At 32.6% G+C, this 15,545-nt stretch overlaps 3 protein-coding genes across 3 annotated transcripts; all 3 read left to right on the plus strand.

The window, feature by feature from the left end:
• The first annotated feature begins 5,308 nt into the window (after positions 1–5,308).
• Positions 5,309–7,912, plus strand: LOC113870280 (cytochrome P450 71D8-like). The gene is made up of 2 exons (XM_027506870.1): positions 5,309–6,208; positions 7,256–7,912. Exons 1-2 carry the CDS (start codon positions 5,309–5,311, stop codon positions 7,910–7,912), a joined length of 1,557 nt encoding a protein of 518 aa, XP_027362671.1.
• A 1,765-nt stretch (positions 7,913–9,677) lies between these two features.
• Positions 9,678–12,146, plus strand: LOC113869674 (pentatricopeptide repeat-containing protein At5g66631-like). The gene has a single exon (XM_027506121.1). The coding sequence runs from the start codon at positions 9,934–9,936 to the stop codon at positions 11,926–11,928; it is 1,995 nt and encodes a 664-aa protein (XP_027361922.1). The 5' UTR covers positions 9,678–9,933; the 3' UTR covers positions 11,929–12,146.
• A 1,341-nt stretch (positions 12,147–13,487) lies between these two features.
• LOC113870281 (serine/threonine receptor-like kinase NFP) lies at positions 13,488–15,260 on the plus strand. The gene has a single exon (XM_027506871.1). It carries the CDS (start codon positions 13,488–13,490, stop codon positions 15,258–15,260), a length of 1,773 nt encoding a protein of 590 aa, XP_027362672.1.
• Positions 15,261–15,545: the final 285 nt, after the last annotated feature.

Below are 15,545 nucleotides of genomic sequence, written 5' to 3' on the forward strand. Positions count from 1 at the left end.
TAATTCCCTTCCTCATAAGTTTCGACCAATGCTCATCTTGATCAGCCTCCTTTTCAAACGCATCCTCATTCAATTGTACAACATCTACATTGTTATTGATAATCAAGTCATTGTTAATATTCACTTCATAATTTGAATTTTCTCTTATTCGCGCATCTGCTAAGTTTTCTATGAAATTTGATTTCGTACTTTCAAACTCCTCATGATATTATGCAATGTCTAGCACGAAATTACGTAAATTTTGTCTTGATAATCCATTCCTATTTCCCTTCTTTATGCTCTCTACATAATCTGTGGTCACTATTTTTTTTATGCGCTTCTTGCCATTGGATCGCAGCCTTTCTCACTATCATATGAACTTTCATCCTTCAAAGTGTCCAAATTCAATGAAGCATTGTCATAACTCTTTTACGATGAAATATTTGAATCATGATACCACCACCCTCTTTGAAAGAATTCTCCCCTATATTCCTCAACCATTTAGGGATTGAAAATACGAGATCATTAACAACACTTTAGATTTGTTAATCAGCGCATGTGTTTGAGTCCATAGTGAACTTTTGCAAAATTCATAGTGCACACAAAATCTCCCAACAGTGACACCATCTTCCAAAAGAAAAGAATGTCCCTAACTAAGCATGATATGACATGTCTTACAAACGAACCCATGTTCCCTTAATAATAGTCACCATATGAGGATACTACAAATCAATGGTATAAAACAGCTTAAACAAGCTATCTTTATACCTAGCTATAACTTCACCAGATTCTTTGGACTCTTCGGTTCCAACATAACTGTATCATCACCCATGGTAATGACCTTGACATTTAGTATGGATTTACATAAAAGGAAGTCAACCACCTTCCCTTCTAGCAGGTATAACCTTTCCACTAACACCTTGCAGCACCTCTCAATTGTATCCTCATCAACATGGAATTCGCTATGACATCACTATTTTTTCTTATTAGATACCTACACCGCATTTTTGTTTGGCCCTCCAACAACATCATTTCCTTTCACCATATTTGCATAGCTTCGCCCACCAGCACTACCTCTCCCTTCCAATTGGTCTCACGGTCAATAGCTCTACGCACAACATTCTGAGTTTGTCTCCTTATTTCTTGTGTTTATAGACAGCTCTATTATATATACACATTCACTGTTATCCACATGTTGCCTATAGTTATAAAACTCGGTTTCTTTTTCATGTCATGGACATTCTCGACCTCTACAAATCGCACAAACACAAATATGTATTTGTTATGTTTATTCAAAATAAACAAATCTTCAACTAAATATTTTAAAATTATTCCTTTTATATATTAGTTTTATGAACTGATTATCACTTTATCGCAAACACGTCGATTGAACCACACACATAATTAATGTATCATTTAAAACCTCACATTATTAATTAGTTATTTAATGTGTCCATGATAAAAAATTTAAATATAATAATTTTTATTAAAAATTAAATAATTCAATATATTAATAATATTAAACATTATAATTTTCATAAAACTATTATTTACTAATTTTTTATTGTTTATGTACATTAAAAAAATCATTAACTAGTAAAATCATTCATACATTAGGAACATCATGTAGGATTCATTTTAATGTTTATTAAGGCTACAGAAAAATATGAAAATTATTTATTAATGTATGTATGTATATGGGGGAGTGAGACAGAATGAATGAAAGAAATATTAATGTTAATTAATGGATAGATAGAAAATCATGATATAATGAAATATTTGCTTAATTAAAAAAGTTACTTCCTTCTATCAGGCAAACGTTATGCCCCAAATAATTACTAATTTTTAATTCTTTTTGAACAATATTAGTAATTAGTAAAATTTATTTTCGAGAGCTCAAAGTAAAGGCTTTATTCGCTTTATCCTAAATCAGCCCTAACACCATGAATTAAAAATTGAATTTTAATTTCATTAGAATAAAAAACCATGTACAACAAACTTTGACCGAACAAAATCATGGCCCCTCTCTCACATACACAGGGTATTTGCCAATATAAATAAAAGAATTATGAAACATTTCTCCGTATAATAATAATGAAAAAGTCATATAATGCTTTTGAACAAACAAAATAAAAAGATCACATATGTTAATTATGAACTGTGAAAATTCTAGTGTTACTCATGCTTATGCGGGGAATTTGTTTAAATATTGTCATTTATATTTTAAAATTGTCCTATAAAAAATTACAGCTTATAATTATTAAATTATTTCAAATGCAAATAGAACTTGTTAAAAAGAATTATGCTAATTATCAATTCAACTTAGATTTAATAAAGTAATTTAAATTGAAAGAGTAATTTGTTAGTATATTATTTCATAAATAATTAAATACATTATATTTATGAGAGAGACGAGAGAGATTCTCCATACATGCTATATATTGAAAGGTGTTTACATTTAAAGTAAGAAAATGAGAATTAAGAATGTCCATTCAGTTTATTAGGGTAGATATTCACTTGTTCTAACAATAAGATTTTGTTACACTTAATTAAAATGTAATTTGTTAGTATAATTAAAAACAATTATACACAATTAAATATATTATATGCATGAAAGATTGAGATTTTCAATACATATGTATTGAAGGGTATTTAATTTAAATCAGGAAAATGAAAATTAAGAGTGACATAATTCAAATTGTCATATTATTAAGAAAGATATTAACTTATTACAGCAACAAAGCTTTTTTTAATTTGTTCTCCTTGATAACTTTTTTTATAGATATCAATATATTTAATTTAATTATTGAATCATGTATCCTTATGTAATTATGCATGTTAAATTTTAGATAATTTAAATATTTACAAGTATATAGTTTTATAGTTAATATTTTTTTAAAAATATATATTAAAATGAAAATATTTAATAAAATATCAAATAATTTGTATATTTTATAAATTTAATTTAGTAGTTATTGAAAAATCTGAAGCTAATGATTGAATTAAAAAATTCAGTATTTATATAAATAATTAAACAAAGCCAAATTTTCTCTTAAAATAAATGAAACTTTCCAATATATGTATATATATATATTCTGCTTCGAACATGCACGCTTCCAATATATATATATATTATTGATTGATTAAATTAAATTTTGCATCGGTCTAAGATAATTTTCATGACGTATTTTTTTTCTCAAATTCCATTTTTTCTCACATTTTTTTTAGTAATATGCTCCACAAAATACTAATAATATCATTCAATTATTATATTATTAATGAAAGTATTTTGTGTGTCGCTGCATCTTTAAAGTAATGGACAATATAGATACTGGACAGCAAGAAACAAATTAATTTTGAACAACAGTAACGGGAAAATGGAAATGATCCAAATCATTTAATGGCTGTGCAGGAAGCATAATAAAGAGCTATTGCTTACAATTATGCTAATTGGGGGTCTAGTCCATCCGAATATTTGTAGTTTAAGGAACAGAAGATGTTGATTAAAGAAAATACCAACATGGAAGCAATGTTTGTCAGTCTGCATGCTCATTAATTGGTTGGATTTGGTGCTCATGTGGAAGAAATAAACAAAAACCTTGGTGCTGTTCATGCTGTGGTGTAATTAGAATATCGATTTGCACAAAATAGGTTCCATATTGTTGGCATGCAGCAATCTCGGATAAGTGTAAATCGTTTAGTTGTTTCTGGAGATATGAAATAGAAACCGTCTAAAAGTTTAATTTTAAAATTTCTAAAATATTGTCTTGATTAATATTATATTATGTCATCATTTGATTGACAGCAATTCTTTTAAAAAAATTATCACATTTGAGCATTAATGATAACATGGTTTATCTAAAAAATTGACACAACAATTTTTAATTAATCACGTCATTACTAGATATTAAAAATATTGAATTTTAAAAAGTTCAAATAAAAAATTTACAAAAATACAAAAATAAAAAATACATTTAAACTTACAAAATAATATTTTAATGTTTTTTAACTACATAAAATACTATTCTACTGTTGCTTTAATTCAATTATGTGAAATGTCAACCAATATTAAATTTAAGATTATCATATAAATAGGCTTTTGTGACAATTAGAAAAACAAAAAAAACAAAAAAAATGAGAAAACTTATTGGACAAGAGTAGAAGTTGGTTAGGTCAGGTTAAGTTTTTATAAGACTTATGCTTGAGTTGTTTCTCAAATATATCGTGTAATTTAACTTATTTACTTGATGTGATTTTCTTTTTAAAAGTTTAGTCTCATTATTATTATTATTATTTAACTATATTAACTTATTAAACTTAATAGTTTTTTAAAGTGATTTTAGATTTGACACTTTTAATTAAATACCTTTTAAAAAGATTTAAATATGACTTATTTCATCAATAAGTTTAATTTAACTTATACTTCAAGTAAGTTAAAGAAAATTGAATGATAATTAATTTCTGTCCAACTTACCTTCCTTGGACATTGAGAAGGGCATGATAGGAAGCTAAAAAGCACGACGTACGAGAGCAATAAGTAATTATCTATTACATTTAACAACTAAAAAAAAGGTATTTCACCTCCATAATTCAATCATCTTGTCAAGAAGAAATAAAGTTAATAAATAAATAAAATTTAAATGGTCAAATCCATAAAATTTTGACATTTAAATTTATCCAAAAACGTTGTTGTTTGCTCTATTTTGTGCCTGTGGAAGGGGATATATTATTTAACTTGTTTAAATTTTAATTAATGATAGGTAATGCATCGCAATTTTTCAACAAACCTATTAAAAAGAAGTCCCTACAAGTCATTATTCATATATTGAATCCATCAATTCGAAATTTGATGGATGATGTAAATGAGTTTATAAAATCAAAATTAAACTCCATATGTCTATACAGAATTCAATGACTTAACGTGCATGATGTGTATATTATATAATCTAGTTTAAAGACTAAGAATACACACTGAACCTATGTTCAAAACCTGCGCTAATATTCAAATACGTATAATATAATGCCAGTTTTATAAGCAATTTTCAGAAAGGAAGTTTAAATATTTAAATGAACATAGTTTGAATATCATCGTCAAGAAAAAAAAAAAAGATATATTGTAATCGATCTGACTTTTTTAAAAAAATAATTAAACTGCGTAACACTGGTAGTCGTTGAATTCAGCACATCGTGTATACATAAACTTCTCCAACAGCTAAAAAGTAGATATAGATCGTTGTCCACAAATAGGTTATAAATAGAATCCAGCAACTAAGCTAACAGCACTATAAACATAAAACACGAGAGTTAATAAAGTGTCTACCTTAACACCATGGAAGCTGAACCATCTTTATTGGTTATTAGCTTCATTCTTTTCTTGATATTGCATTGGCTTGCAAAATATTACAAGTCCAGTGTTGCTCACAAACTTCCCCCAGGCCCAAGAAAGTTACCTATCATTGGAAACTTGCACCAACTAGCACGAGCAGGTTCACTCCCTCATCATGCTCTCCGAGACTTTGCACATAAATATGGACCTCTCATGCACCTTCGACTTGGTGAAATTTCTACAGTGGTTGTATCCTCCTCCAGGTTGGCGAGAGAGGTAATGAAGACACATGACATGTCTTTTGTGAACAGGCCAAATCTTCTTCCTGCTCAAATTTTCACCTATGGAGGAATAGATATTGCTTTTGCTCCATATGGTGACTATTGGAGACAAATAAGGAAAGTATGCACGTTAGAACTTCTAAGTGCAAAGAAGGTTCAGTCTTTCTCTTATATTAGAGAAGATGAAACAGCAAAGTTCATAGAATCAATTAAGTTATCAGCGGGTTCAGAAATCAATCTCACTAGCAGAATTTCATCGTTGGTAAGTGCTTTTGTTTTCAGGGCAGCGTTTGGTAACATATCCACGGACCAGCGTGAGTTTGCGAATTTGCAGACGCAAGTAGTGGCGAATATAGGAGGGTTTGACCTCGCTGATTTGTTTCCTTCGGTGAAAATTTTAAATTATATTACTGGGAAAAAGCCCAAGATGGAGAAGTTGCAGGAGAAGCTTGACAAGATCTACGAGAACATTGTCATGGAGCATCGAGAAAAACGCGCAAGAGCAAAAGGAAGCATCATCAAAGAGGAGGATGAAGATCTTGTGGATGTTCTTTTGAGAATCCAAGAAAGTGGCAGCCTCGGGATCGAGATGGCCACCCAAAACATCAAAGCTGTGATTTCGGTAAGTAAATACTGCAGAGTTCAAAATTTCTTAACGGTCAGTTTTTAATATTTTATTTTAAATATTTCAAGATTATTTATTATATTAAAAATATTTTTTATTTTCAACAAAATTTATTGTTTTAAAATACTTAAAATTAACTTTAAACTTGTATTAATGTATTTTAAATTTTACTTAATAGGACACGTGCTTTTTCTTTGTTATTTTTCACTCTATCCTCATGAATAATTATTGTAGTTGACTTTTATTGTGATAATTAATCAATAACTAATAAAGAATGTTTAAATGATCTATTGCACTAATATTCAACTTCATCATATGCATAAGATAGGATTATAAAATGACATTAAGAATCGTATTTAGTAAAATGACAGCTTTAATAATTTTTATGTATAAAAAAACTCTCAATCTTATTGTTCAAGTTTTCTCATAAAATAAATTAATTCTACAAAATTATACATAATTTAAAAATTAAATAATTGTTATCTAATTTATGTATAGTAGATTATTTAAAATATAATTAAGTAAATGTTTTTTTTACAAATATTTAAATTATATAAAATGTTATATACATAATTATTATGATAATATTATGTAAATTAATAAATTTTATAAAAAATTAAAAATATTATTTTATTAAATTTAACGGTTAATATTTTATCTTAACAACAATAGGATAGAACTACTATTTTTTGAATTTTATAGCATGAATGCTACCATTGATCATAACCGTTGACACCGTAGTAGATTAAGCAATTAATATCTGGTAAAGTTGTTTCTTATTACTGAAAATTCAACAATAATTTTTAAGTGTGCAATTAGTAGGAACTGATTCAAACTATTGTGGATGCAGTACCCCTAACCTAATCATTGGTTAATAGCATCCATGGTTTGTGAGCATTCATTTTAAACGTAGGGAGCTTTTACGTACTAGTTCTGTGGACTCACTATATTATTGATTGCTGCTTCCTTTCCTTTTTGAAACAATGTAACAAATTCTCATTTGATAAAAACTATATATTAAAAACATTTCAATTCTTTGACCAGGATGTATTTGTTGCTGGAATTGATACTTCAGTATCAATTATTGATTGGGCTATGTCAGAATTGATGAAAAAACCAGAAGTTAGGGAGAAGGCACAAGCTGAGGTGAGACAAGCATTTAAAGGAAAAAGAATAATTCATGAATCTGATGTAGAGGAACTGAGTTATTTAAAGTTGGTGTACAAAGAGACATTGAGGCTACACCCTCCTGCACCTTTGTTGCTTCCTAGAGAATGCTCTGAACTAACCATTATTGATGGGTATGAAATACCTGTGAAGACCAAAATCATGGTAAATGTATGGGCAATGGGAAGAGATCCGCAATATTGGGATGATGCTGAGAAGTTTATACCAGAAAGGTTCGATGGTAGTTCTATCGATTTCAAAGGGAATAACTTTGAATATCTTCCCTTTGGGGCAGGAAGGAGAATGTGCCCAGGCATGTCTTTTGGTTTATCCTTAATTATGCTTCCTTTGGCTCTTCTACTTTATCACTTCAACTGGGAACTTCCAAATGGGATGAAACCTGAGGACGTGGATATGACAGAAAACTTCGGATTGGCAATTAGAAGGAGAAGTAACTCGTATTTGATTCCTACCGTTTATGATTTAGTGTCCTCCTGTAATATTAAGCTCATTCAGGGGAGTACTGTTTCATGAAATTAGAAATAAAAGTTCGTGTTCAATATAGGATGTAGTGTAATATGCTATATCTAGGAATAGAAATAAAGGCTAAGTTGTCCAACTTGCCATTGTAGCTTTATTTGTACAACAGTCTATGTTGAACTTTGCTATGTTCTAGGCCACGAACACAACAACGTATGGAATGAAGCCACCCGTTTATTTTTCTGTGCCATTTCTAAGTTTTTCTCTATTTGGTTCCTGTAGAATACATTAGCAAGAGAGTTTTGGAAGCAGAGGAAAAAGAGAGTATAATTTTAAATTTTAAATTTTAAATTAAGAGAATTATATACTAGTTCTGATAATAAATGCAAGATTAATACATAAAATTTAAGTTAATATATTTATTTACATATTTAATTTAAAAATATTAAATTTAAATATATTTATTTAAAATAAAAATGTTGTCCTCTCTTCTTTCCCTTAAAAACTCTCTTTTCTAAATGACTCCTTAATAAATGGGAAAAAAAAGTAAAAAAAATTGTATAATTAAGGTAGAAGATATTGTCAGCCCTAAATAGGATTTGTACGTGTTATTTTTCTAGTTGAGTGAAAGAAAAGAAATAGGTAAAGGAACACGCAATTTGAATTAGGCAACGTATGCAATCTGCGTGAATTGGAACGTTGATTTAAGGATTTTGTATTGCTTGTTGTCAAATATAATGCATGGGAGAACATTTGATTCTTTGCTCACCATTGAGAAGTGCCAAATTCTGATTCAGCCTTCTTTGTAGAAGTCTTCAAGAAAACTCTCCACAGGTTTTCCGATGCACGGAATACCCAAAAGCGTAAACCTCAAATTTCAAAACCCTTGTTGAAGCTATCAATGCTAAGAAATTAGGCAAAATTTTTGTCATGAATCTTATGCAGGATTCGCCACATGCATGCATATATCGTTTTCTAAAAACTACTTAATTACGATACATTTTTTTCCTGCCCTGCCCCTAGCTTTAGTTGACATTATTTATGGTTGTGGATGAAGGAAATTTATCATATCTCTAAATCAATTTAATCATATATTCATATATTTTATCATCAATCTTTCTTCAAACCTCATTAGGAAATAGGATAACAAAAACACTATGAGCACAACTGTATTCTATTTAATGGTCAATGTTTTACTCACTTGATATAAGACTGTTTTATGGGAATTATTTCTTATGACTATGTTAGATGAGAATAAAAATTCTTTAGTAGATATTATATTGAGTGGCCCAATCTACCCATACAAAACAAAAATCAGATTACAATTTCATCAATTAGTCATGTATCAAATTATTAATATCTATATTTGATATATTTAATTATTAAATTGAAATATTTATTCTAAATGATTAATTAATAGTAATCTACAAATAAATAATCCAATAATTTTTTTATTGAAAATAATAATATTTATTATCTTAAAAATATTAAAAAAATTCCATACATACTTTAATGACAATTTAAAGTGTTTAATATAATATATTTAAAAGGTTTTTAACGTGTATATCTGGACACACATTAAAAAAATACTATGTTTTTTATTGGTGGTGTAATCCTTATTAACTAGATTAACTTTCGTGGGCAATGGGAGCCTTTGTTAGTTCAACAATGATCCTTAAACAGCCCAATGGGCTGAGAAGAATTCCCTCTCTTGGCCCAAAATGGAGTGCAGATGATGGCTGTGGGCCGGGTAACACACGGGTTGACGTTGCTTCAATTTATTTACGTCCCAAATCAGATGTAAAAGGATGATGTAGCATGGTGGCGTCAAATTTTCAATTTCAAATTCAACTTTAGCTTATCATTGATCGCAGCAAAACCCGTGATTGGTTTTGACCGACGAAAGATTCGAGCAGATGCTAATTAGTATCCAATTTTTATGTCTTTTCATTCCATGAATGCATGGCATTGGCATGTGCACACCAAATGTTTGATTATTTGCGCCACCCAGCACAGAAAAACAGTTCCTCGATTATGAACACAAGCATGAACGTAGACAACCTTGGAAGAGCTGAATGCGGATGAACTTGAGGCAGTTCTTCTGCAAGGTTAACCTGTTCAACGGGTTAACCTTGCAAGTGCAAACTCGTTGCTATGCTCGTTGTCGTGACCCATTTCCTACCAAAGTTTCTCACTACCTAAACCGTGCCAAGTTCATTGACTCCATTCGACTCACTCTACGCTCCAATACCCTCAACTCCTCACTTCCTTCTCTCATAAACCACCGTCTCTTTGACTCTTTCGTGGTCACTCACGCACTGCGTTCTGCACCTTCTGCAGATTCCGCTCTCTCCCTTGTCGATGCCCTTGAAAAAAGTTCCCGTTTTTCGCATACCCACAACACACTCCATGCACTTGCCACTGTTCTTGCTAAGTCTGGTCGATGCGCTGACCTCAAATCTCTTGTTGATGCTATCCGAGCTAACCAGTTTGGCACTGTTCAGATTAGCTTTATGAATCTCATGCAGTGGCATGCTGCAGCTAGGGACCTTGACTCTGTTCTTCAAGTCTGGGATCAGTATAGACTTGAAAATGACAGTGTCTGCACTGAATCTTATAACATTGTTATGGCTCTTTATGCACACATGGGAAAGGACTCTGAGGCTGTTGGAGTTTTTCGCAGGATGATTGATGAAGGGTCGCTTCCTAATTGCAGAAGCTATACTGTAATAATCGAGCACCTTGTGAAATCCTTGAAATTGTCTGAAGCCATGGAGGTGTTTCACCTGTTGCCTTCAATGAGGATCAAACGCACTTTGAAACAGTACTCCGTTCTGATTGAAGGTTTCATGGGTAGCAAACGGTTTGATGAAGTCGGAATTTTGGTTGATGAAATGCAAGGTGATGGAATATTGCCTAGTAGAGGCTTGAGTTTGTTGCTACAGCAGATGCAGGAGGAAGGTATTCTTAAGGAGAAGGACCAATTATTTAGAGAAATTTTGCCCAATGAAAGAATCAAGAATGTGAGTTATTCTATTGATAGCGGTGATAAGGATGAGGATGAGGATGAGGATGAAGATGAAAATGAGGGAGAAGATGAGAAGATAAGTGGAGCTTGTCAATGTGATCAAGTTGATGGGATTCATTTAAAACCATGGCTGGATCCGCGGGCTTTGGCCAGTGCCTTGAAGAATTGGAGTCCTGATGAAGTAGCAGCACTAGAGGGTGCTGACTTTGTATGGACAACCAGGTTGGTTTGCAAGATGCTTAGAAATTTCAAAACACCAGAAGTTGCATGGAATTTCTTCTGCTGGGTTGCTAATCAACCTGGATTTACTCATGACAAATACACTATACAAAGAATCATGACCCTTTTAGCACGCCATGGACGTACTGAGTTGGTTGATAGACTCATCTCCAAGATCAGAATGGAGGGAATGAGACTACCATTCAGCACCATCAGGCTAATCATTGACTTTTATGGGATTTCAAAAAATGCTGATGCTGCTCTCAAGGTTTTCAATGATGATCGAAGACTTTGTGGGCCCATATCAAAAGTTAATCTTATGATTCTGTATTCCTCTCTTCTAAGAACATTAACAAAGTGTGGAAGAAATGCTGATGCCCTGGACATGCTTGATGATATGATTTTAAATGGTATTTGCCCAGATATCCAGACATTTTCAGGCCTCATGCGCTATTTTTCACACCTTGGAGACATAAAAACAGTGCAGAGACTCTTTGCAATGGTTAGGCAGAGCGGTCTAGAGCCAGATGCTTATTTGTTCAAGGTATTAATACAAGGTTATTGCAAGTCAAACAGAGCTGCACTTGCATGGAGGCTATTTGAAGACATGAAGAATTCAGGTCTGGTGCCTGACTCATCCACAAAAGAGTTGCTAGTGAAGAGCCTCTGGAAAGAGGGGAGACGCAGGGAGGCTGCAGCGGTGGAAGAGAGTTGCGAGGAAATAAATATGGTCCTTCCACTCGCATTGCAGGGTCATGTATGGACTGTCAGCTCTGCAGATCTCATAAGAGTTTATAATATTTATTCAAATTGTTTCGCTTAAAAAGGGGGAAGGGGATTTTTCATGCATGAAATTGCACCACACATTATAACAGATGAAAAACAATACCCAAAGTCCTTGAGATTTTTTCAGAAGCGGAGAGGGCTGCAACAATATGTTTAAGTTGCAGTAATTATTAGAGTTCTGACAGCTACCATATGTTTCATTGTATCCACTTCATCAAGTACTAGAAATCATATTTACTTAATCACAAAATTATTGACGTCTAGTTGATGTGTGGAGAGTTACATTCAGTTTGCTGCTGAGTTATGCACTTTGCAGGGAATCTAATAATTATCATTTTTTTTATTGTTATTGGTTATCTTATTGCAATTTTCAATCCCTTTTATTTTTCTTAGAACATTAGTTGGCTTACAAATTTCAGTTTTGATGAATACACAAAAGCTGCACTCAGCTATTCGAAAAAAGGGGAGAGAATGGCGTAAGAGAGGGTAGGTTTAGGAGGAATCTAGCCTGTGTGACTATTAACCTATACCAATTGGCTACATCCATTATTTGGTGCACGTCTTGCTCATCTGCTGAAGACAGCTCATTTGATTAAAAATTAAATGAAGGCCAATTTGTTGAGGTGTTTTATTACGCTGATCCAATGCAAATAGACGATTCAACATTCTAAGCTGTTGCCTTTATAGTAGCATATTTTGGTCTTGGGCCCTTGTTAAACGTCAAACTAAATATATCCCTACGCCAAGAGATCTCCTGTTCTCACATTGCTAGAACTAAAAGTCATATAATAATACTATTTTCTAATAAAATTCTTATACCATTTTTTTCTCTCTCATTCTCTCGTAATTACATTATTTATCCTATCTCATATTTCTCTTCCTATCTTTCTCCTTGTCAAAGAAGGTGTTGAGAAATTTAAATGAAAATAACGTTATTATGTCATATAAGACCCAAATCCTTTTGCGATTTTGCCTCTTAAAAATCCGGTAGTGGCATAAAGTTTGGTTGGTTTGTAGGTGTCGGCATACTAGCTGACATCGTGCACAGGTAGAACTGGGAGGGACATTAACTGGCCGTCCTAAAATTGGATTTGGCATCGCAATATTATATTGTCAGGTAAACTCTCAAGTTAGTCTTCAAAATGATGATTGTGCATTTTAGTATCTGAAATTTAAAATCATTTTAGTTTTTTTTATATTCTATTTTTTACTGTCATTGGACGCTAGAACAGACTAAAATAAATGCTATTTTGTAAAAACAGAAATTAATAAGAGATTTTGAAAATCTCAAAAACTAAAATATACAACTCATAATCTTAAGAACTAAATTAAGAATTTACTCTTCTATTGCCATTTTATTATATCATGCGCATGAATTGCATACCATTTGGCTAATATAAATATTGATATGTCCACAATATCTAGGATTCTGAAAGCAAAATGGAAATATTTGCAATGACACAAATTTTCTAAATTAAACCAAAGGATATTTTTATTGACAAGGAATGCTCCATATCAACAAAGCCGATTTCCTTTGATAAGAGACTCTCTTCATTCTTTCCCTCCTAACTTACATTTGTTCACAACTACACAACAATGGCCTCTCGTTCTCACAGTCTTTGTCTTGCACTCATGTTGTTTTTCACTAACATTGCAGCTCAATCACAACAAACCAATGGAACAAACTTTTCATGCCCAGCTGATTCACCTCCTTCCTGTGAAACCTATGTAACATACATTGCTCAGTCTCCTAATTTCTTGAGTCTGACCAACATATCTAATATATTTGATACCAGCCCTTTATCCATTGCAAGAGCTAGTAACTTAGAGCAAGAGGATGACAAGCTGATTCCTGACCAAGTCTTACTGATACCTGTAACTTGTGGTTGCACTGGAACCCTCTCTTATGCCAATATCTCCTATGAGATCAATCAAGGCGATAGCTACTCCTTTGTTGCAACCACTTTATACGAGAATCTCACCAATTGGCATGCAGTGATGGACTTAAACCCTGGTCTAAGTCCAAATATGTTGCCAGTAGGCGTCAAAGTAATAGTTCCTTTATTCTGCAGGTGCCCTTCAAAGAACCAGTTGGACAAAGGGATACAGTACCTGATTACCTACGTGTGGCAGCCCAATGACAATGTTTCCCTTGTAAGTGCCAAGTTTGGTGCATCACTACAAAACATATTGACCGAAAACAACTATGGTCAAAACTTCACTTCTGCAACCAACCTTCCAGTTTTGATCCCAGTGACACACTTGCCAGATCTTATTCAACCTCATTTGGATGTAAAAAAGGGAAGCATTCATCTTTCAGTTATACTTGGCATTAGCCTGGGATGCACAGTTTTAACTGTAGTTTTAATGGTATTACTGGTGTATGTGTATTGTTTGAAAATGAAGAGTTTGAACAGGAGTGCTTCATCAGCCGAGACTGCGGATAAGCTACTTTCTGGTGTTTCAGGCTATCTAAGGAAGCCAACTGTGTATGAAATTGATGTGATCATAGAAGCTACCATGAGCCTCAGTGAGCAGTGCAAGATTGGTGAATCAGTGTACAAGGCAAATATAAAAGATCAGGTTTTGGCAGTAAAAAAAATCAAGGAAGATGCCTCGGAGGAGCTGAAAATTCTGCAGAAGTTGAATCATGGAAATCTGGTGAAATTAATGGGTGTTTCATCAGACAATGATGGGAATTGCTTTGTGGTTTATGAATATGCTGAAAATGGGTCTCTTGATGACTGGCTATTCTCCAAGTCTTCTTCAGACACATCAAGCTCAATGGCTTCCCTTACTTGGTGTCAAAGGATAAGCATAGCTGTGGATGTTGCAATGGGTCTACAATACATGCATGAACATGCTTATCCAAGAATAGTCCACAGGGACATCACGAGTAGTAATATCCTTCTTGACTCAAACTTTAAGGCCAAGATAGCTAATTTTTCCATGGCCAGAACTTTTACTAACCCAATGATGCCAAAAATAGATGTCTTTGCTTTTGGGGTGGTGCTAATAGAGTTGCTTACAGGAAGGAAAGCCATAACAACCAAAGAAAATGGCGAGGTGGTTATGCTGTGGAAGGACATTTGGAAGATCTTTGATCAAGAAGAGAATAGAGAGGAGATGCTCAGAAAATGGATGGACCCTAAGTTAGAGAGCTTTTATCCTATAGATTATGCTCTCAGCTTGGCTTCCTTGGCAGTGAATTGCACTGCAGATAAGTCCTTGTCCAGACCAACAATTGCAGAAATTGTTCTTAGCCTCTCCCTTTTCACTCAGCCATCTCCTGCTACATTGGAGAGATCATTGACTTCTGGATTAGATGTAGAAGTTACTCAAATTGTCACTTCCATAGCTGCTCGTTGACTGAGTGAACGCAATTCAATTCCTCAAATCCAAGATGGTGTTTAATTTACATAATGATGGTTAAGAAGTGTCGAGGTATATGTTTGGTTTTGTTTAGGGGAGTGTTTTAAACTTTTAAATATCATTTTTTTCCATCCCTGTATTCTTTAAACCCCAAAATAAATTTGCTTATTTCTGTGTATTTTTTTTATGACAATAGAAAGTTTGAATCAATTAATGGATTTGTCTGTCACATGTACAAACAAATTCACGCGTGAAAGATAATTGCTTTTGAAATATATGTTT

The sequence above is a fragment of the Abrus precatorius genome, unplaced genomic scaffold, assembly GCF_003935025.1.
Source record: "Abrus precatorius isolate BTA unplaced genomic scaffold, Abrus_2018 Scaffold6, whole genome shotgun sequence".
Lineage (NCBI taxonomy): Eukaryota > Viridiplantae > Streptophyta > Magnoliopsida > Fabales > Fabaceae > Abrus > Abrus precatorius.

Excerpts from the sequence above, each read along its gene's own strand:
- LOC113870280 (XM_027506870.1), top strand. The coding sequence starts at position 5,309 with ATGGAAGCTGAACCATCTTTATTGGTTATTAGCTTCATTCTTTTCTTG. Across the intron at positions 6,209-7,255 it reads ACATCAAAGCTGTGATTTCG|GATGTATTTGTTGCTGGAAT; the intron begins GTAAGTAAATAC and ends TTCTTTGACCAG.
- LOC113870281 (XM_027506871.1), top strand. The coding sequence starts at position 13,488 with ATGGCCTCTCGTTCTCACAGTCTTTGTCTTGCACTCATGTTGTTTTTC.
- LOC113869674 (XM_027506121.1), top strand. The coding sequence starts at position 9,934 with ATGCGGATGAACTTGAGGCAGTTCTTCTGCAAGGTTAACCTGTTCAAC.